This window comes from Protopterus annectens, chromosome 3.part1, assembly GCF_019279795.1.
Source record: "Protopterus annectens isolate FY-2018-M chromosome 3.part1, PAN1.0, whole genome shotgun sequence".
Lineage (NCBI taxonomy): Eukaryota > Metazoa > Chordata > Ceratodontiformes > Protopteridae > Protopterus > Protopterus annectens.
In genome coordinates, this window is record NC_056732.1 from 1,291,893,237 (window position 1) to 1,291,916,849 (window position 23,613).

The 23,613-nt window shown below is 38.9% G+C and overlaps 1 protein-coding gene across 2 annotated transcripts in view; it reads left to right on the forward strand.

Moving 5' to 3' along the window:
• LOC122798420 (prostate stem cell antigen-like) overlaps nt 1-23,613 on the forward strand; it is a 222,868-nt gene that overhangs the window by 73,183 nt on the left and 126,072 nt on the right. For both annotated transcript variants that reach the window (XM_044067339.1, XM_044067340.1), the window contains exon 3: nt 13,672-13,785. In XM_044067339.1, coding sequence (XP_043923274.1) covers nt 13,672-13,785 — 114 coding nt within the window. The remainder of the gene's footprint in view (nt 1-13,671; nt 13,786-23,613) is intronic.

The following is a 23,613-nucleotide window of genomic DNA, read 5'->3' on the forward strand; positions in this document are numbered from 1 at the left end:
CTGCTGTTGTGACCTACTTGATGCAGGTGATCCCGCACACTTTGATCTGACAGTGCTGTGGGACCGTAATTGGGATCTTAAATAAGAGGTTATACTAGGAGTAGATAAATGGCGATATGGCCTGCATGAAATCTGTCATGCTTGTTTCTCCTGAATAATTACAGTACTGTCTTGAGAAGCAGTTGTAGACTGATGTGATTTGTCCCCACCTATCTGGACAGTACCACATCCTCTTCCCGTACCAAGATATTTGAGCATGATAAGTTCTAACTATTGCACACATTTAATCAGCTACAGATGCTTGCTGTACCACCATACTATGCATCAGTGTTAGCATGGCGTTATCCCTACTCTGTGCCATTTCCAGGTAGTGTTGGAAATCCTCATTTATATCCTGGAGGACTCTGACTATTTCTAGCTGACTATCCATGGCAGAGCTCTGAACCCTAACAATGTGATGGCACATTTGTTACTCGGCAGCCAATGCTTTACTTATTTCCTGAGGAAGCTGTAACAAATTCCTGCACCTGGCTCCCCTTTGTAAAGGTGTCACTGTGGAGTCGGTTACTTTTAAATGCCTGTTGTCATCCGAAAAGTATCTGAGTTTGGAGATAGTGGTGTAGATATGCAAGGGTTTTGTCCCTTTACAAGTATGAATGTAATTTTTTTATTTATCTTTTATTTATTTAACATTTGTTTACTGGGAAAGTCTGACTGGATAGAGCCCATTTTCAGTAGAGGCCCAAGGAGAAATGCTCCAAATGCATGCCTTTGGAATGTGGGAGGAAACCGGAGCACCCAGAGGAAACCCAGATGAATGCAGGGAGGGCATGCAGACTCCACCCAGAAGGCACTTCAGCCAAGAATTGAACTAGAGAACCTCTTGCTGTGAGCAACAATGGTAACCGCTGCTCCCTTGAGCTGCTCAAATGCCTGCATGTACTTGGCTTTGTCGTCAACTGTGACCTTCTACAGAGTTACTAACATGCTGTGGGCTGTGAGCTCTTGCCATTAAACTTGGGAACTGTGTGCCCCTTTCCTCAGGCTATCTTATAAATATAAGTACATTATAATTATCATCATCTTCAACAGACATTCTGTTACAGATATCCTCTAATTTTATGGTATAGTGGAACTGTTTGTTTCTCCTGCTGACTCTGCAAACAAATTATTTAAAAACACTATCAATAGATTAATAGCATACATTACTGTGTGCTTGGTAAGGTTTGGAAAACACTTACTATGGACACTGCCTTCAATGTCACTCTCTGTAGATGTGGAAGGTTTACCTATTAATAGAAATTGTCATGTGTTTAATGTAGTCATTCCATGTCAGCATTCCATTCTCTATATAACTATATGTTACTGCTTTTAAACCAACCTTCATGAGCAGATGGCTCATGAACTATATGTTACTATATGTTACTGCTTTTAAACCAACCTTCATGAGCAGATGAGTGTTACTTCTGCAGACATTTGTCATAGTCAGTGTCCACACTACGTCTGATTATTACAGTGCCATCATTTTCTGTGTCATTGTCATTCCCATGAATGGACAGGAGGTATTCCTCATCTGGTGTTGATGGGATAATTGTTGCCTCCCATCTTGCCTTGTTTCTAGCACATCCTACCATATAATTTGCCCTCTTCTTGCACTGTGTTAAGATGGTTTCTTCCACACACTGTGTTAATGTCCAGGACAACTTATTTATTTTATTTATTTTACATTTGTTTACTGGAAAAGTCCGACTGGACACAGGTCCATTTTCAGCAGAGGCCCGGGGAGAAAAGCTCCACAAGTAACACAGTACAATACAATACAATACATGAGAGAGCAAAAAAATAGAGCATACATATAGCATTCATACACAATATGGTAGAGATTAACAACTCTTACAAAAGAAAATCATCGAAGTACATAATAAACTTAAAACAACATGTTTTTTTTTGTTTTACAGTTATAAGTTCAGTAAGGTAAATATCAATAAGTTAACAAGCTTTCAGGAAAAAATGTTTGTACATAGCTGAAACCCTGAGACATTCTCATGGTATAGATTAACCTGGGGAGTGGCATGAGCATAGCCAGTTATTTAGATAGTGGGTTTTCAGGAGTTTTTTTGAAATGAAAAGTGGAGGGAGTAGAAGTAATATGGCTTGGTAGTGTGTTTCAGTTTTTGGCAATGATGCTGGCAAAGAAGGATTTACCAGCATAATTTTTATGCTTGATGACAGTTGTGAGGTTCTGGTTACTAGATCTTAAGGCTCTAGAGGGAATGTGGGGCTGAATTAGATGCTGAAGTGCTGGGGTTATCTAAGGAAGGTAGTAGAATTTGCGTGCTATAGAGAGTTAATTGAGTAGAAGTATATGAGGCAACTCAAGCCAGTTGAGCTGCTTAAGAGATAGACAGTGGTGGAACCTATGTGAGGCTTCAGTAGAAAACTTGGCAATCTTGTTATAGGAAGATTCTATTTTGTTTAAATCAGTTTGGCGGAGATTACTCAAGATGGGAGAGGCATATAGGAGGATGGATAGAAGATGAGTCTTTGCAATGGTTGCTTTGGTATGTTTAGTGATAATGTTTGTTCCTGTAGAGGAGTTCAAGCTTTTTGGTAACTTTCCTGATGGTTTGTGCTATGTGGATGTTGAATTTCAGGTAATTATCTATTTCTACACCTAGCAGTTTGGTGTATGTGGTTGGACTGATTTGAATGTTTTCTTTGGAGCTGATGCTGAAATTATTATTTAGGGGAGGAGATCTGCCTGGACCAAAAAGAATTAGTTTGTATTTTTTGGGATTAAGAAGTTTGATGTTAGTGAACCAAGTTTTGGCTAGGGTGAAGTTGTTTTGGGTTAGGGTTTGCATTTCATTTAGGGTGGGATCGGCACATATAAGGGTGGTGTCATTTGCGTATTGTACTACTGAGGCAGAGGGTGAGGATGAAAAGATCTGGTTAGTAAAGAGAGAGAACAGCAAGGGGCCAAGGATGGACCCTTGAGGGACTCCTATGGTTACTGGTAAAAGGGGGGACAATTGGTCCTCTCAGAGAACTGCTTGCTGATGGCCTGATAGATAGCTGTTGAACCATGATATAGAGGAGGGACTTATATTTATGGTAGATAAAATTTCAAGAAGCATACTGTGGTTTACCTTGTCAAAGGCTTTTGATAAGTCTAAGAATATGGAAGATACGAATAGACCCTTGTTTCTGTGGTGGTTAACTATGTTGGTGAATGATAGTAGGGCTGTGATGGTGCTATGGGAAGGTCTAAAGCCATGTTAAGATATGGAGAGAAGGTTTTTATCTTGGAGGTGCTGCATTAGATGAGTATGGACAACTCTTTCTAATATTTTGGACAAAGGTGGTAGGATTGCTATTGGGCGATAATGTGTAAGCTCTAAGGAGTTACCTCCTTTGTGCAGTAGAATGATATGTGATGTTTTCCATGAGGTGGGTACTTTGCATTCTGATAGAGACCTATTTATGAAAATATAGAAACAGGATAGGCTATAGCATCAGCTGATATCTGAAGGAAGTCTGCTTGTAGGTTATCAGCTCCTAGGGTGGTTGGTTTAAGTTTTCTAAGGAGTTTGGAAATTGGTGGACACAGAGTGAAGGTTAAAATTGGGGGTGTTGTTTTGTCTATTGGGATGGATTGGGGTAGCTGTTGGTGTGGGGCTACTAGTACTATTTTTGGCATTGGCAAGGGTCTGGACTGTTTCGGTAAAGAATTTGTTAAATTGTGTGGGAATGTTCTCAAGATTATTTGGTAGCACAGGGGTTGGAGTAGTGGATTTTCCTGGGTGCAATATGCCATTTATAATGGCCCAGAATTTTTTGGGGTTGTGAGCATATTTTTCTTGCATGTTTTTATAGTAATTAGTTTTGTCTAATTTGATTTGTTTTTTTTTTTGGCTTTGTTACAAAGTTCTAGATAATTTTGTCTCAAAGTAGTGGTTTTGTTTTTCTGATATTGAATCCAGTCCTGGTCCCTTTCTTTCAATATAGTTTTAGTATCTGTTCTTAGCCATGGAGTGTAGTTAGTTTTTTACTTTAATGGTTCAGGAGGGTGCATGATGGTTTAAGAGTTTTAGGAAGGTTGTGTTAAAGAGTTCTACAGCTTCATCTAGAGATAGTTGTTTTAGAGGAGTCCAGTTACAGCTTTTTAGTGCATTGATGAATTCAGTAGTTATAAAGGTCTTTTTGTTGCGATCTACTCTGAAGATGGGTGGCTAATGGTTTGGGATTTGTTCCTAATTAGGTAGGTTGGATGATGGTCACTTAGACAATCTGGAAGACAGCCAGATTGCTGTGCACGAGTGGGGTCAGATACCAGGATTCAGTCTAAGATGGACTGGCGTTTGGATGTTTTGTCAATTCTAGTGGGGGTGGTTGTAGTTTGGGTAAATCTGTGGAGGTTTATAAAGGCAGAGGGATTGTGGCTGGAACAGTTAAGCCAGTCAATATTAAAGCCCTTTAATAGTATGGTTTCTTGTGGAAGGGAGTCCAATTTGTAATCCCTTGATTTCAGCTTTTGTCCTCTCAGCTTGTTTGGGACCCTTTTACCAAACACGCATTTGCTATATGTGCTAATGACTGCCATGAGGATGTGTTCTCCTTATTGCTGAATTTGCCCTTCTATTGCCTTAATTCCCTGTTCTGCATCATTCCTGCACAAAAAAACTTCCATAGGCATCCACAAAAAACTTTTGATGCAATCATCAGTCAGACAACACAATAATGAAAGCATGCCTGCCACCCTCATAAAAAGGTAGGTGACACAAACGTCATAATTCTATCACACATGCAAATCTCAGTCCAGCCAGGTAAAGTTGTGCTATAGTAATGTCTTCACTACAGTAAAGCAATCAGTTTGTTAACAGATGGATACTTCTCTTAGCTCCTACCACTGTATTGTATTCATAACACTGTCATTTTCATTCCGTTTATATTGAGAAGATAGAAAATTCCCTGAATAAAAGAATGTATCAACATACTTATAGTATAAGCAGAAAAGACAGCAAGAGTGCACTAGCTAAGCACTCATTAGTATGTGACAACTTTCCTAAATTCAAATTTTCAATTTTGGAAAAAAAATCCAATGTATGAGCTATGGGGGAGAATGGAAAAATAACTTCTTCTACAAGGAAATGATCTGGAAGCTTAGAACAGATGCATCAAACTTACTGGGCTTTAATGACACCCTTTCCATTACCAGTAAGTTAAAACATAGAGCTTTTATGGTATGAAATTTAATTCTACAGCAACATTATATTTATTACTTTTTTATTATCAACTTTATATAGTTACTATAAATTTCTCTGCAACTCTGACTTTAAGGAGTGTATGGTGATTAAAGGAAGCATGGATAGAATGTTACTTAACTGATTTTTTTTTGTAATATTTGGTTGTTTTTTGTAATATTTGGTTCTGATGAAGTCCCGAACATAGTAGAGACAAAAGTGTTTAACTGATTTAATGTTTTGTTTATAAAATAAGTTTTTAATTAAAGTGTAGTTTGTATTTCCGGAACAGTGGGTTGGTCATTTTATTTTTGTTTTTGGACATGTTTGTGACTGATTTTGATTAGTTACCTGCCAGACTTGGTTTGTTTCTAGTTGGAATTTTGTCAAGCAGTTACCATGATGTCCTTGCACGGTTCTGAAGAGTTGGTGTTTTGGGACACACAAGTTCCTGTTCTATTCACACTGGTAGAAAATCTTACTTTACTCTCCAACAACTTTCCAAAATTATGGCAGGTAGTTCTACTACTGTCTTGAATATGCAAATGAATGTAGAGAGCAATCATGTGAATGGCAATTCCAGTATTAACATTACACAGATTTTTAATGGTAGAAGTTTTAATTTTCCAGACAAATATTCAAAAGGCATGAATGAAGATTCTCTGACATGACTACTGTGAGTAAATGGTTGGACAGTTTTGATCATAACCATGATGATACGTAGTCAGTACATCCAGCAAAGAATACTGTTGAGCAGAAAATTAAACAAAGCTGTTTTTAAATATAAAACATTACAGATGGATAATTATTTTCTCAGGGAAAGTGTTCAGTTTTATATAGTTACTATGAATTTCTCTTCAACTGTGACTTTAAAGAGTATAAGGTGATTAAAGGAAGTGGAGATGGAATGTTATTAAATGACTATTTGCTTTGTAATATTTGGTTATGATGCAGTCCAGAACATATTAGGGAGGAAAGCACTTGACCGATTTGATATTTTGTTTATAACATGAGTTTTTAATTAAAGTATAGTTTTTATCTCTGGAATGGTGGGTTGGTCATTTTATTTTGGTTTTTGTATATAGTTGTGACTTATTTTGACTAGTTACCCACTAGACTGAGTTTGTGTTTATGTTCTTATGTTTTTATCATTTTTTCATTGTATTCTGTGGAGCTTTTCTCCCTGGTCCTCCACTGAAACGAGGTTTTATACTTAGTCAAACTATCTCAGTTAATAAATGTAAAATAAAATAATAGAAAATTAATAAGACACATTCTAGGATTAAAATTATTCCATATTTGTAATTTTGATAAGATGAACTAGTGTATATTTTCAGTATCAGTTTGTCTTATGGCAAATAGGCAGTCAGTGAGTTGCCTGTAAGCTGACAGAAAGTTTATAAGATGGTTCAAAGGAAACACTATTCATAGTGCCAAGGAACAAGATTATGTACTAAATGAATCCTGCAAATTTAGCTTTTCTCTCATTATAATTTGATTGCTTGGAGTTTGGGAGAAGAGTTTTTAGCAACAGAGCCATGAAAACAGCATTCTTTGGAAGCAATTTTTAGATGGGTCATTAAGGTGCTAAATATTTAGACTTTAGCAACATATAACGTAAGAACTAAGGCTGAATAAGATAGGAACTGGTGAGTTTTGAGAAAGAAGAAAAATATTAGTACTATTTTAACATTTCACTTAGTTTATTAAAATGATGCATTCAGCTCTTACGTGTTTAAAATTATGGACAATGAATAATACTGGATAATTATGTAGAGAATGACATATTCACTGCAAGACATCTCCTAATCGGGTCTACTTTAGAACACAGAAAACTCAAAATGTCGATCGCTCATATGAGTGAATAATCAGGAAGTCGATGTTTTTTTGGGATTGCAGTACAGTGAAGATTGGAATATTTGCCCTTTCCTCACTGTAATGCGATCTCAGAGTAGGAACACATATTTAGTGGGGGGATTTGGGGGGAGGGCGCAGCCCCCCACAACAGCAATTTCGAGTTCCTGATTATTCGCTCATGTGAGCGTTTGATATTTTAATTTTTCGTTGTTCTGACATAGACCCTCCTAATCTTCTAGGTAAAGTTGTATATCTATATATTTTCTTCTTTCAGCTGCTCCCGTTAGGGGTCACCACAGCAGATCAACTGTTTCCATTTCTTCCTGTCCTCTGCATCTTGCTCTGTCACACCAACCACCTGCATGTCCTCTCTCACCACATACATAAACCTTATCTTAGGCCTTCCTCTTTTCCTGTTACTTGGCAGCTTCATCCTTAGCATCTTTTTCCCAATATACTCCTGCATCCCTCCTCAGCACATGTCCAAACCAACGTAATCTTGCCTCTCTGGCTTTGTCTCCAAACCTTCCAACCTGGGCTGACCCTCTAATATACTTATTCCTAATCCTGTCCATCCTCATCACACCCAGTGCAAATCTTAACATATTCAACTCTGCCACGTCAAGCTCTGACTCCTGCCTTTTTGTCAAAATATATATATATATATATATATATATATATATGGATCTAGGACATTTGATCGAAAGATCAAATGTCCGAATCCATAACCACTGAACACACTTTAACAAAAGCGCTTTCATCGAAAAAGTGTTTTCATTAAAGCGCGTTAATAAAAAAAAAAAAAAACTACATTTAAGTTTCCCTGTGCCCCCCACACCCCCCCTACTTTAAAATTTTCCCTCCGAGACTGCACTACAGAGGGGAAAAGGGAATTTTCTGTTATCCGCACCATAGTATGGCTTCGGCAGCAGGCATAATTATGCAAAAGTGCTCCTTCAGTGAAAAGCACTTTTGCGTAAGTATGCTCGCCCTAAATGGATTCGGATGTTTGATCTTTCGATCAAACGTCCTAGATCCATATATATATATATATATATATATATATATATATATATTTACGCGTTCTCCATGGAAAAACATAAAAGAAGACTTTTTTTTTCTTTTTAGATTTTTTTTAATTTGATGTTCAGTGTTTCAGAACTTTGATCATCTGGTCATCAACCATATCATGTTCGATGTTCTGAAACATTGATCAGCTGAAGTAGACCTATATATATATATATATATATATATATATATATATATATATATATATATATATATAAATATATATATATATATATATATATATAGATATATATGGGGCTAGGCATTTGCTCGAATGAGCAAATGTCCGAAACAAAACGGCTAGGCATACTTACGCGAAAGTGCTTTTAACAGAAGAAGCAATTTTGCGTAAGTATGCTTGCTGCCGAGGCCATACTATGGTGCAGATAAGGGAAAATTCCCTTTTCCCCACTGTAGTGTGGTCTCGGAGGGAGAATATTAAAGTAGGGGGGTGTGGGGGCACAGCCCCCCACATGGGGGGTGCAGGGGGCGAAGCTGCTAAAACGTTAATGTAGTGGGGTTTTTTTTTTTTAGTAACATGCTTTAATGAAAATGCTTTTTCGATAAAAGCACTTCCGTTAAAGTGTGTTCGGTGGTTATGGATTCGGATGTTTGCTCATTATATATGATATATATATATATATATATATATATATATATATATATATATATATATATATATATATATACATTATATATATATTATATGTATTTGCCCTATATATATATATATATATATATATATATATATATATATATATATATATATATATACATATATATATATATATACACATGGGTATACCTTCTATGAATGAAATTACGTTTCATCGAATGTTAATTACTTGACTTCATTTCTCCAAAAGTGCATTTAACTGAAAGCATGGACTGCCGAAATTCTTTCCCTATGAAAGGAACTACTTGGCCACAAGGGGAAAAAAACTAAAAGGACCATAAGTAAACCCACCAAAGTCCAGAGCTGAGTTTATGATTTGCTCACTGAAAGATCAAGAACTAGCAATAGTTACACCGAGATACTTGTAATGATGAACTAACTATCTGAACTGGGGTGTTTATAAATGTTGAAGTAGGTAGAGCTGATTTTGTTTTTTGATCGAAGATCATGAATTTAGTTTTTGTGTAATTATTAGTCTGAATACCTTTAGCCACGCCATTAATGCTCCTTTTAATAAAGAGAGTTGTGACGTGAGGGTGCAGATGTGATGTACTGCAGAGTACTGTGGGGTCATTTACATAATGTAGTCATTTTAGTCCTTTTGTGTGATGGGACAAATCTTTACTGAAGTCACTGAGAAGTAATGGACCTATTATAGTATCATGAGACACTCCTATGTTGGTCAGAGTCTTTGCAGATGTAGTAGACTTCCATACTGCTGACTGATATCTGTTGGACTGGTAGCTAGAGAACCAGTTGGTAACTGTGATTTGGCATCCTACAGCTTGTAGCCTATGTGGATAAATATGATTAAAAACATTAAAATAACAAAATTAAAATAAAAGGGGTGGCAGTATGATTGCCCTTATCAGTTTCAGTAGCAGTGAAGTCAGTCAGTTTAGCAGTGCAGTTTTGGTGCTTTGATCAGCTGAAATACATACTTGTTGTAAGTGAGCTTATCCTGTGTAATCAAGTATTGTATAATTATCTATGTATAACTCTTTCAATGATTTTTGAATGACAGTGGGCTAAGCCTAAGCATGGAGATTTTTTCTGTAGTTTTCTGTTTTTTTGACACCTCCATTAAATAGTGGATTTTTTTTTATTCTTTTCAAATTACAGGTACAGCCCTTCTGTTCTGCTGATAATAATTGTTAGAGAATAGGCATTTTTGGTAGTCTTTGCTTTAGGAAGACTGGTGGAAGTCTGTCCATAGACAAGGATCCATGACATTTCAGCTTTTTTTCTAATGTCATTCTCTGTGATCTGTCTGATATGAAAATGATGAGCAGTGTAGATGGGTTTATCATTGTACTCAGTGGAGGACCAGGGAGAAAAGCTCCACAGGTTTGTACTGATATGTGTTTCTCCATACTGAATGCATAATATGTGAGGAAAGTATCAGCTGTTGCCTGGTCTTTGAATTGTAATTATTTATTGCCCATGGCATTTGTTTTTTTCCACAAGTTTATTAACTGTTTTCCAAACTGCTGAGGGGTTGTTTTTACTTATGTTTTGAAGATAAATGTAGTATCTTTATATCTGGTGATCTTATTTTTTTCCTTATATTTGTTTTTGAGTTCTTTGGATTTCATTAGTGTCTGGGGTCTTTGATGTTTGTATGATGTCCAGATTGACTTTTTGCATTCATTATATCTTAAAAAGATTTAGTTATCCACAACAGAGATATATTTTTAACTCTAACCATCCTTTCTGGTGCATATTTAACTAACATACTTAATACAGTATTATTGACAAAGAGTATTTCTTGGCCAAAGGATTTATTTGTTTTAAAGGAAATCTCTCCTACAGTTTAGCTCAATCTTTAGTTTCTTTTCTCTCTACAATATGGTTTCAGCATTGTATAGATCCCAGAAACCTACTTGTACATTTTTTAAGTTTTATTTTCTTGCATTGGAGTTAAAGGAAGAGAAAGCCCATCTACTTTTTTAAGTTCAGCTTTTCACATATGTTGCAGAGGAATTTGTCTCCCCCTGCATGACATATTATAGATACAGTTAAATCTGTAATTTACCCTGTCAGGTACTGTTGTCAATCTTAGATGGGCAATTAATCCTGTTAATGTCAGTGACACAGCAGCTGATATAAAAATGACAGAAAGCTGTGGAACTGTTTTCCACTGTTTTTGTTGAGAGGAGAACTTAACACTTTTCTTTCATAACAAAACAAAGCAATTAGATCAGTCAGGGGTTTAAAGGCAACTGTCAACTCTTCTCACAAATTTACATAAGCAGCAACACAGTATTAAAACTGTAAATGTAGGTTATTTATAATAATTTATATCTTAAGAAAACTTAAATATAGTATCAAAGATTTATGTGGCATTTAGAGAAAACTCAGAATTTTTCTTCTTATAAAGTACAAATGCATTTACTATTTTCAAGCCCCCTCCACACACAGGATAGAACTGCAGAAAGAGAGACAAGTGGTAACTCTATCAACTAGGTGCAATGATAATGTTCATAGAAAGGTCTTTTATAATTTTTTTGTGGAATCCTTCCAGAGGGGGATGCATATCTGGTACATGCAGATCCATGGTAAGAGATTCCCACTGACTTTGAGTCAATCCTTACATTGTTAGAGTGCAGGAGGATTTTGTAGTCCACAAAGGGAATGTGAGCAATGATGGCAACCATAATATGCAACTCAGTTTACTTTAACATGCTTACTATTTGCTTTTGCATTAAAAACATTAAGAAAAGGAAATCAGAAGTACTTAATTATGTTTAAATGCACATGCACACGTGCGAGTGCACACACACACACACACACACACACACACACACACACACACACACACACACACACACACACACACTCACATATGTGCGCACACACACAACATTTTGTTGAAAGGTATATTCCCTTTTCCCCATTGCAGTGCAATCCTGGAGTTAGCATATATAGTAAGGGGGGTGTGGAGGGCACAGCCCCCCACATAGTTTGGGTATAATTGTCTTCTAAAAAGAGTTATTCATTGGAGTTGTAAGTATCCATGTATATGGTTTAAAATGTATAAAATAGGTGGGACGCTACACCGCCCAGACCCCCCCCCCCCAATATTATATACTAACTCCAGGATTGCACTACAATGGGGAAAAGGCCATATACCTTTCAATGAAATGACTTTCAGTGATGAACTTTCAGTGAAGTGAAGTTACACATTTTGATTTCTTTTTGTTAAAAGGACATGAAGTATAGATGCAGGCATATAATCTAGTTCATACACTCTCATATGTTTTGTACAAATGTACTTTATATACACACACGCACACACACACACACACACACACTATATATATATGTGTGCATATAATTTATTTATAATAAATATAATAGAGTTAAGCATTATTAATATATACATTCTAGAAAATGTTGCTTAATGTTTTACTTGGTCACTGTCATACATTGGCTAAGTTTTGCATATGGAGTCTTTGTCAATGTCTTTATGCCAATATTTTTTTCTTTGTATTGCTAAGTGCATTTAATGCTTGTTATTTAATACTTGTTATTATCTTTGCCAATGTAGCCCAAGTCATGGCTGAAAAGGGTCCTGGGACCAGTTCACTTTCCTGGTTACCAAAGTATAAATAAGTATGAAAAGGAGGGTGAACATAACATAAATAATTAAGGAACTAGTAAAGCACATTTTAATTCTGTATCATTCATAAGAAAGAGAAAAACTTCCCACTGAAGGCATTGGGAAGTAGCAGACAGACTTAGTTTGGCGCCCTTCTACTTGTCACTTGTAAATGTACAGCAGGGATCATTTACTGCAATAGTTTTCATACCACAGCATGAAAGTGTGGGGGAAGGTCTGTCAGTACTTTTAGAACTACAAAAAAGTTCATTACAAAAGCCCACTCTTTACCTACTTTCTTTTTCTGGAAGTAGCTAACAGCTATTTATAGCATAGAACAAGCTCTGACAGACACAGAAATGAGGCTCGGTCAGGGAAACATAGATATAGCCCTGTTTCAGAAGGTGTATTTAGATGATTGTGCTTCACAGTCCTGCCATTCTGTGTCAATGGCAGGAGAAAACAACACCACTTCCTTATGTCTAGCACAAGTAATATAAAGAGGACTTGCAATGTATTCTGAAAAGAAAGAATCCATGCAAGAAAACAAGATCATGTTACCAGTGCAGGACCCATCATCCACTATTTTGAGGGAAACGTTAAAATTGTAAAAGAAGCACTTGGAGTGATTTTGAGTCATTAAAATAGCTCTGAAAACAAAGATGCAATGAAAAAATATTTTTTGACTTCTAAGGTGGAGTTTTCCTTAGTATTGACCACTCCATACATGATAACTCAAGTCATACTTAGTGAATAAGCAGTATAATGTGGAAAAAAACTACTGCTTTATATACTTGCATGCTTAATGTGCAATACTCTCTTTATAAAGCTTTTATAAACATTCTCACATATGACTGTTGAATATACTACTACTTTCGTATTTTTTATGCTTAATATACAATGTCCTATAGTCTATATGTATCTTGCTGTATTCTTGCTCCCTGATTATATTGTATATACTTCATTATGTATGTCTCTTTTATGTTTTGGAGCTTTCCTCCCTAGGCCTCCACTGAAAACGGGCTCTTCTCAGCCCAGTGGACTTCCCTGGTCATCAAACTGAAATAAATAAATAAACTGACACAGAAATATACCGGATGTAACTCTCTCAGACATTTTGCAGTGCATTATCATACCATCACACTGATATTTGTGTAAGGAATGGGATGTTTGTAAATAAATGTTCTTGTATTTTACTAATCCGTACTCTTATTTTTCATGTACAGTTCACTCCCTGCAATGTTACACTTGTTCGACATATACTACTCGGGATCAATGTATAACAAATGTTACGTGCACTGCAGATGACATTTACTGTTCTACAGTAGCAACAACAGTTGGTAAGAATTATACTCATTTAAAAGTATCCAGCAAAAATGAAAAAAACAATATATGTGAATTATCAATGGAATATAATGTATTTAGGTCACTTTTTGCTTTACAAAAGGTAGTATTTGAAACTAAAGGAATATGTGTGATCATTTCTATATAGTTTTTCATCTAGCAAAATCTGTATATTACAAGCCCAATATCCTCACAGCATTATGGTATCTATCAAGTCTACTGGAGCATTACGGCTAAGTCGTGTGCAGCTACCATCTCCTCCAACACACACACACACACACACACACACACACACACACACACACACACACACACACACACACACGCATACACATCCTAGAACCCTCTTTGATTTGCTTTGATCTAAGGAGTTTAGGAATATTCAGATTGTCTACACTGTATCATTTGCTATGGCAATGCATTTCAAGTCCACATAATCCAGTAGATGGTATAGTGTGTCTGTGTTGAATTGTCTCCTTCTAGCTGCTACCCATTTCCTTGCCTCTTTCCTCTAGCCTTCCACTCTAGCAAATGCCCACTGCTTCTGACGAGATGCCACTATGACATTTTGAATGTATCACCATGCCCTTTAATTTCCTTACTAAGCTCCTCTGAAGTACAGTGTCACAGGTCTAAATGATATGCAGTTAAACCATGTCAGTTGTAATCATTGCATTCCTGATTTAATAGTGTCATGCACTTGATGAAAGAATAAACAGTATCTAAAATTAATAAATTTAAGTTCAGATTATTCTGGGAAGCACAACATTTAAAGAAGCCAAAGAAGAAGCAAAAATCCCAAATTATTATTTTGTATAATGTTTACCAAGGTAACAGAGGACATGCCTCCCAGACCATGGAGCAGTGTGCTCACCAATCTAATAGGTCAATCTCCTTCTGATAAGGCAAGTGATCCACCCCACCTTGGCTTACTAGACCTGCAAACAAATCATTTTCCATACTGTAGACCTCTCTGATTTGTTAATTCTGCTCAAATACAAATCTAATAGGTCAATTCTTCTCTCTTCTGATACGGCAAGTGCTGCCCTCCACCTTGGCTCACTAGACCTGCAAACAAATAATTTTCCATACTGCAGACCTCTGTGATTTGTTAATTGTGCTCAAATGCAATGTATATTCCTTAGTACTGTTTTTGTTTTTTTTTACTAGTGTGACAAGCTGTCTTCACCCCGGGCCAGTAACTAAGGAGTCTCAATCCTCACCACTGTCTCTGGTAAGAGAGTGTCACTAAAAGCAGGGATTGAAATACCAAATTTCCCCTAAGAGTATACCGGGAACAGGTTCCAAACCCAGGACTGCAGAATACATGGTTTACTCCAGGTCCCCTAATGAGTCTCCACACTAACCACTGCACAATACTGTGTCCCAATTCTAGATATCTGACACACTCACTCATATATGTCTGATATTCACACATACACACACTCTTGGGAAAGACTGACACAGATTTACCTGCTGTGTTTATTTGCCCAAATTACAAGTTAATGGCTGCCACCAGTCAAATACTACAATACCCTTCAAAAGGCGTGTTAATTATATTGGGTAAAATAGATATTGAAACAAATGGTAACATGTCTCCCAAGCAGTAAGGCTTTTTAGTGTTGCCCTGATGTTATCACAATAAGCATAAACATTCAAGTGATTAAAATATTAACTAAATAATCAGCCACAGTGAGAATTAGTGAAACATTTAATAGTAAATAAAAGGATTTAAAACATATAAATACTGAATAACTGATTCCAATAAACATCAGAGTTTCACACACAGGAAATATGAAAATAATACTGTAGGACAGATCTCACACTGATTTTAGAAAACCTCTGACTATCTAGCTGTAGTTTTTTTATTTTATTTATTTATTTTTTTTTATTTATCATTTGTTGACCAGGAAAGTCCGACTAGGTTCCACAGAGCCTGTTTTCAGCGGAGGCCTGGGGAGAAATGCTCCAGATGCATGTCTTTGGATGTTTAGTTAGTTACCTGACTATCTGAAGATTAACTGACCATATCTAATCTAAACAACTCAGCAAGGCAAGATTATATTCTTACTTCTGAAAGGTAAGATGCAAAACTATGTCCACACTCTAGGCTGTTGTCTGTCCTCAGCGACTAGAACAACTACTCTCCTGGAAACAACTGAACTACTACTGCTGAACAACTCTGGAAAACAACTACTGAACAATAACTGAACTACTGATTCAGAACCTACTTTTTATAGCAGATCTTTTTCAAAAGTAAGAGGAATCTGCCATGAGAATTCTATTCTGATATCAGACTTTAAAAAGTAAACAAACAGCTGCAGTGAAGATTCTGTTCTGTGAACTCTGGTACAAACAATGACATTAGATCTAGGTCAGCTGACTCTGGCATAACACACATTCAGAATTATTTGTACAAACAGCATGTACATTTGGTCAGCAAGAAGAACACTGTTTGACATTCAAACATCTTGCATAAATCAGACTGATAATCAAAATAAATATAAACTTATTTACAAAATTATAGTTAGTCATGGTGGCATATGTAACACAGGGTGATTTACAATTATTTACAAAATTTCAGCCGGTCATGATAGCACAGATAACAATGTCTAATATCTTCACATTTCTTCCCCTTTGAAGACTCAAGCTAGATTTTCAAGTGATCGTGGAAAATCGTTGTTTGAGAAAAATGGGGTTGACTGAAAATGTACAACCCATACCCCTTCTTGACAGTCCATCTGCATTAGAACCATCATGCCATGTCCTTGCAACGTTATGCTCCACCTCAGTAACTTGGCATTTTGCTTATTTTCTTACTGACTCTATTTAGCCATGTTAAAGGGTTATGGTCTGTAAACAATGAATTTTCTTCCATATTCCATATGGTTTTGCAATGCTCCTACTATGGCTATGCATTTTTTCTCCACAACTGCATAACATTCCTCCCTAGTTTGCAGTATATGGCTGAGATATACCATGGGATGCTATTCTCCTTCTGAGGAAATGTGGCTGAGTACAGCTGCCACCCCACAATTTGAAGCATCTACCTCCACAACAAATACTTTGCTGTAATCTGTACTGGCTAATACAGGGGGTTCTTACAAAGCTTCTTTAAGCTTTTGGAATGCTTGCTCACAATCTATGGTCCACACTACCTTATCAGACTTGTTTTTCCTTGTTAGGTCATTAGGGGGTGCAGCTATTGTACTGTGGTTGGGCACACATTTTCTATAGTACTCTGCTGTCCCTAGAAATGCTCTCACCTGCTTTTTGGTAACAGGGACAGGTCACACCTGAATAACCTCCACTTTGGCAGGTTCTGGTCAAATTTTACCAGCCTTACTCTATGTTCTAGGTAGACGACCTCTACCATACCCACTTAACATTTACTAGGCTTGATGGTCAACCCTACCCTTTTTAATTTGCCTAAGACCTCCCTGACATGTTGAAGGTGCACTTGCCAGGAATGACTGTATATGGCAATATCATCCAAATAAGCAAGAGCATAGTCGCTGGGGCATTCATCCCAAAGGGCATCCTTGTAAACTCATATAATCCAAAAGGTGTTACAAAGCTGATCTTTCTCTAACAATGAGAGTCAAGGGCACCTGCCAGTATCCCTTGGTCAGATCAATAGTGGTCAGATACTTAGCCCCACCCAGCTGTTCTAAAGCTTCATATATTTTAGGCATAGGGTACACATCTGAGTGTATAATTGTTTAACTTCCTGTAGTCTATGCAGAATCTTAGACTATCATCTTTCTTCGGTACCAGTACTAGTGGGGAAACCCAAGGACTACTGGACTTCTGGATTACCCCCAGCTTCCAACATCACCTTTATCTCCTCCTTCAGTCTGTTTGACTTGCTCAGGCACCCTATAAGGAGCTTGCTTAATAGGCCTTTTGGGTTCTGTATCCACATGGTGCTGCACTAGGTGGCTGCACCCAGGTTTCCCAGAGAACATGCCCCCAAACTCTTGTAATACTGTTCATATTTCTTTAACCTGAATAGTAGATAACCACTGAGATATTGCTACCTCTCCCACAGAAGTGATATTGCAAGCCTCACTCTATAGATAAATCACCAGTTCCCCATCAGACTTTTACAGCCATCCACTGCAAATACTCAGCACCAGGGCCTCCCTATCATGATATGGTTTTATCATATTAACATGGTGCAACTTATGTCCCTGCCTCCTGCCTACCTTTTGGCCCAGCTCACAGGTCCTGCATTACCCTGTTACATCCTTTGCAATCCAAAGCTAATAAAAGTTCTGCATAATTTGTCTCTTAGTATGCTTTTTGCCCATATGACCTGCAAAAGGAATGTCATGTCCTATGGCTAGAAGTGCCAGATGGCAGGCTCTGGGCACTACCAACTGCTCTATTACCTCACTCTCTAGCCCTCCCTCAGGGCTTCACTCTCTATACAGTAATCCTTTGTTACAGTACACAGACTTCCCTTTTCTTGAGCATCAGGTGCATCCTAAGCTACCTCTGTCCAGCTTCGTAAAGTAGGATCCAAAATCTGAGCCTGTCTCAACTCTGTCTTTGTAACCTCTCTCAGTTCCTCTTCCACAGGAAGCCTAGTACGTTTGAAAGCAGTGCCTCACTGTCAGCCTGGGTACAACCACTCACCTCTGTCCTTGCAGTCACCATGTCCAGGAGAACACCAGTACCTACAAGCAGCTGTTGTTCACCGTCAGGCTCACTGCTACAAGGTAACTCCCTTCCTGAAGTAACCAAGTCACCAGCCCCAGCTTCAAGCATAGGATCTGTCTGGGTCTCCCCTAGGCTACCAGACTTACATGCCTCTCTCCAAGCTTGACTGCATGTAACTGCATGCACACAAGGTACTACATGATCAAAATCATTATCTGTTGAGACATTTGCAGGGGTATCCTCAAACACATCTACCTGAGAGTCCTACCTGGTGTGGATTGCCCAAGCAAGTACTGCTCCTCCTTAACCACTTCAGGCCTCACAATGGTTATATCAAAAGCTGTATCTCTCTTAGCAGTGGCCTATCTTACATCCACTAAGATAGAATATACATTTTGTTGATAGTTTGGCACCTCTGTTGTTTCCAGACAACTTACCACTGGCATTCTGTCATTCCTACTTGCTGACTTCCTCACCTTTTGTTTTTCACCATGCTTCAATGGACATTTGTATGCTACATGACCACTCCTGATTACATTTGAAACACCTAATACCTGATCCTGACCATGTGCTTGAACTGCTGGCTTCCCCTGTTACTGGTGAACTTTGTTGGACTGGTTTAGGCTGTCCCCATGGGTTGCCTTATGTCCATGTGCAACACTGGGTATCCCTTTCTTATGCAGTGGTGCCCTGCTTGCCAAGTAGAAATCCCCTTTTCCCCTCAACTCATTTGCAGAGTTACACTCTCAGTCTGCCAATCAGATCCTCATGTCCTCATGCAGTGCTGAGAGCTTGTTCCCTCATTATAACATCTACCAGTCCTTCAAAAGTGGTGACTTGATTTTCTCTCACCCACCCGTGAAAGTTGTTGTGTCTTTCGGCTTTTCCCGGTTAGGGGTCACCACAGTGGAACTCCGGTCTGCTAATGATTGGCAGTAGCTTTTTAAGTGCCGTGTTGCCGGCCCTTACGCACAACCTTCAATGAAGGTACGCCCATTCACGCATGTCTCCACATAGACGCTCTAGCTGAGAATCGAACAGGACAGTGTCTTACTGTGAGGCGACAATGCTACCGCAGCACCACCACCGCAGTATTCACCCACCCATGAAAGTAAGTACTTAAATCAGCAATGTAATCACATACACTTTCATCTGCCTTGCGTCTATGTTCACAAAATGTTTTTTGTATACATTTCAGGGGTTAATTTGAAGCAGTCAAGTAAACATTATTTTACACTATCATAATTCAAACAATCAATATCAGATAGTTTAGCAATTGCATTAACAGCTCTACCATAGAGTAAGGGGGTCAGGAACCATACCCAGAACCCTTGATCAAAATTAAGCTGTTTGCATACCCTCTCAAATATATAAATAAAACTACCAAAGTCATCTGCCTCCCTGTACTGAGGAAGAAGTTGACTGACCTTTATAGCTTCTGGGTTTCAGTCATTCCATTCCTCATTACCTCCATGACTCTGTAGAAGGCTTAGAAGCTCCTTTTTGTGCTGTCTCTGCCTTGTTTTTCTTTGGCTTTTATCTCCAAATGCCACAGTTCATACTGATGCTACTTCTCTCTTTCCCTTTCTTTAGCCTTCAGTTTGAGTCTCTTTAACACTAGCTGTATTTTTAAGTCCTCTGAGGAAAAGGTGAACTGTCTTATCTCAGAAGGCTGCTTATCCTCAATGCTAAACTGGATATCCTCCGAGCTGCTGGTCTGCTCTGCTGCTGTGACTAAGGCCGAGATCATTGCTTCCTTAGTCAGGTTTGCATGCACCAGTCCTTTGGCTTTGCACACTCTGGCCAACAGGTTCCTTGTCAGTTTACTATAATCCTCTGCTAACATCTTTCCTGCTGTTCAACGAAGGCACACCCATTCACGCATGCACTTACCTGCATGTCTTTAAATGTCACTCAACCGCGGGGAGGACATGCAGAATCCACACAGAAGGCGCTCCAGGCGAGAATCAAACCGGAGAAGCTCTTGCTGTTAGGCGACAAAGCTAACCTCTGCACCACTGTGGCCTAGAAGAAAAGTTTTTATTATTGGACTTAATTTAGTTTCTAAATAGAGTATTTATCTGTATCGATATTAGTTTGGTTTTCTTTTGGCCGTAGTAGTTGACTATCTAGTTGATAACTACTAACTACCACCAAACACTAATACATGCGAGAGATACAATTATACAGCTAAACTGGAGGCTAAGCTCTCTCAACCCAAGACTGGATCAGACAGTTAAAAGGAGAAGGGAAATACTGGCATCACACCACCAGTCTCACATAGACCCATTAAACCAGCACCGGCAAAAAACACACGTAAAACATACTCGGAGGCTCTAAATAAAAATCTGCAAAAGCAACAGAGCCCTCCAAAGCAGACATCCAAGCAACCTCCACCCCCCCCAACACAAACCATGAAACACATACTTCACAAAACCAGTGTGCCACACAATCACAGCCCTCAAGGCAAAATAACATACCCAACATACTAATAATAGGTGACTCTATAGTCAGGCACACTGACGTCCCACTCACTAGGCTGAATAAAGAGAAGGTTACTGTTAGCTGCCTGTTGGGTGCCAGGATCCACCACATAACACAAGCACTCAGGTCACTCCAGAACAAGTACAATATGACTCTGTCATTGTCCATGTTGAGACATGGAAGATCTCTCTGATCACGTAGCCCATGCCAGTATGACCCTGACCCTGAGTAGCATTCTGCCCTCACCAAGAATGATACCACGGTATAAAGAAAAAATTATCAATTTCAACAATTGGCTAAGTTTCTGGTGTCATTCAAAGGGGATCCAGTGTCTCTCTGCCTGGGATGACATGCTCGACAAGCCACGCTGCTTCACTAGAGGCGGCTTGCACCTGTCACCCTTAGGCTTTCGAATATTGGCCAAGGCTCTTGCCACCCCCATAGTGCCTTTTTTTAGGCAAGACTCAAATGGCAAACCCACTGCTGTAAATAGCACAAGTAACAAAAATCTGAGGGTAATACTACTCAATGCCAGAAGTCTAAACCTCAAAATGCACGGACTCGAGGCACTCCTCAATATGGAGAAAATCGATATATGTACAGTAACAGAAACCTGGTTTAAGGCTCCAGAGAGCACCCCAGCACTACCAGGCTACAACTCATACCATACATTTTGGCCACAGAACCCAGACAGAAATACAAAAGGTGGGGGAGTATCCATATTCATCAAGGATACCCACACCTCCAGGTTAGTGGCACAGCACGATGCTTCAGAGAATATCCACGTGTAAATAACAATGGGCAAAACTGCAATTCAAATTGTAGCTTGCTACAGATCACCCACCATGTCCCAGGACCCCCATTCTGCATTTCTGGAAACACTGGGTAACGTAAAGGTCCTGCCAAACACTCTAATATTGGGTGATTTCAACTACCCAAACATTAACTGGGAGAACTACTCAAGTACTAACTCCCTTGTCCAACATTTCCTATAATTTATAAACTCAAATGCCCTGGAACAACTGGTCAAACACTCCCACCAATGGTGACAACATATTGGACCTGGTCAACACCAACATGGGCGACCAGTGTTCCACACCAGAGGTCAACCCTTTGCTAGTTAGATCTGACCATAAACAAATCACTTTGGATATCCACATTCTGCCCCCACCCCCAGACAAGGAAACCACCATTAAAATTTTTTCAAAAGCAAACTTCACATTACTTAAGACAGATTTGGAAAGTTTCAAAGCCCCCATGCTAAAAGATAACGCTGTCCAAGCTGCTAAATCCTTTACTAATGCATTCTATGGGCACCTACAAGAATGCATGGATCGTGCTATCCAAAGCAAAACCTCCTCACTCCTCCAAGCAAAGGAAACCAGTCTGGGGGACCCCTGTGATAAACAAGCTATACAACAGAAGGAGGAAACTAGTACAGAAAAGAGTAAAATCTCAAGAAGGGAAGACATCCCTGATGAGTATCAGCATGAAACTACGATCCCTCATAAAATCATCCAAGGCGAGCTTTGAAAGGAAACTTGCCAAGGACTCCAAAGATAACCACAAGGCATTATTTAGCCATGTCAAGAATCTAAGTGGCAATGCTCAGATCTGCTCGGAGTTAGTGCAGAATGGCACAAAATACACTGAACCAACTGATAGTGTCAACATCCTGGAAGACAGGTTCAGTGCAAACTTCACCCCCCCTTCACCCCCAAAAGGGCCCATAACCATACCAGAAGAATGTAGAGCCCCTGAAATCACAGACACTCAGGTTAAAATAGCCCTCTCCAAAGCCAAAAACACAGCATCGATGGGACCCAACGGTGTCCCAGGCTACATCCTACATGAGCTCAAAGATGAACTAACCCCTCACCTGAACACACTGTTCAAACTCAGCCTCTCCACAGGCTACATACCCATAGAGTGGTGCAAAGCAATGGTTATTCTGCTCCACAAAGGTGGAGCCACAACAAACCCTGGGAACTATCGCCCTATAAGCCTGACTAGCTTGGTCTGCAAGGCTATGGAATGCATCATCATGGAACTCATTAACAGAGACACTGGGAACCTCCAAACACTGGCCCCTACCCAGTTTGGCTTTGTTAAGGGCAGATCATGCCTCCTAAACCTGGTGGACTTTTTTGAGACAGTTACCAAGGCTATAGATGAGGGAAAGGTGGTGCACACAGCCTACCTAGACCTCACAATGGCCTTCAACACCATTCCCCATTCTGGTATTATAGACAAGCTCACCAGCCTGAACATAAACCCCTGTGTCACAAGATGGGTTGCCAAATGGCTCACAGACAGAACCCACATGGTGAGAGTTGCGGGAGCTAGGTCTGACCCTAAACTGGTTACAAGTGGTGTTCCCCAGGGCTCAGTCCTAGGACCCCCTCCTGTTTAGCATATACTTCTCAGAGGTACAGACAAGCACAGGGGGACTATGGCTGACCAAGTTCGCAGATGACTGCAAACTAGGGGCTATAATTGACTCACCAGCTGACACAGACATCCTCCAACCTGGTCTCACTGAGACAGATACCTGGTATCAAAACCATGGCCTCAAGCTAAATGCCAAAAAGTGCATAGTTATTCCATTTGGAAATAACAAAGTACTCACAAAATACCACATAGGTGGTAGTCTGCTAAATACGGAAAATGTAATA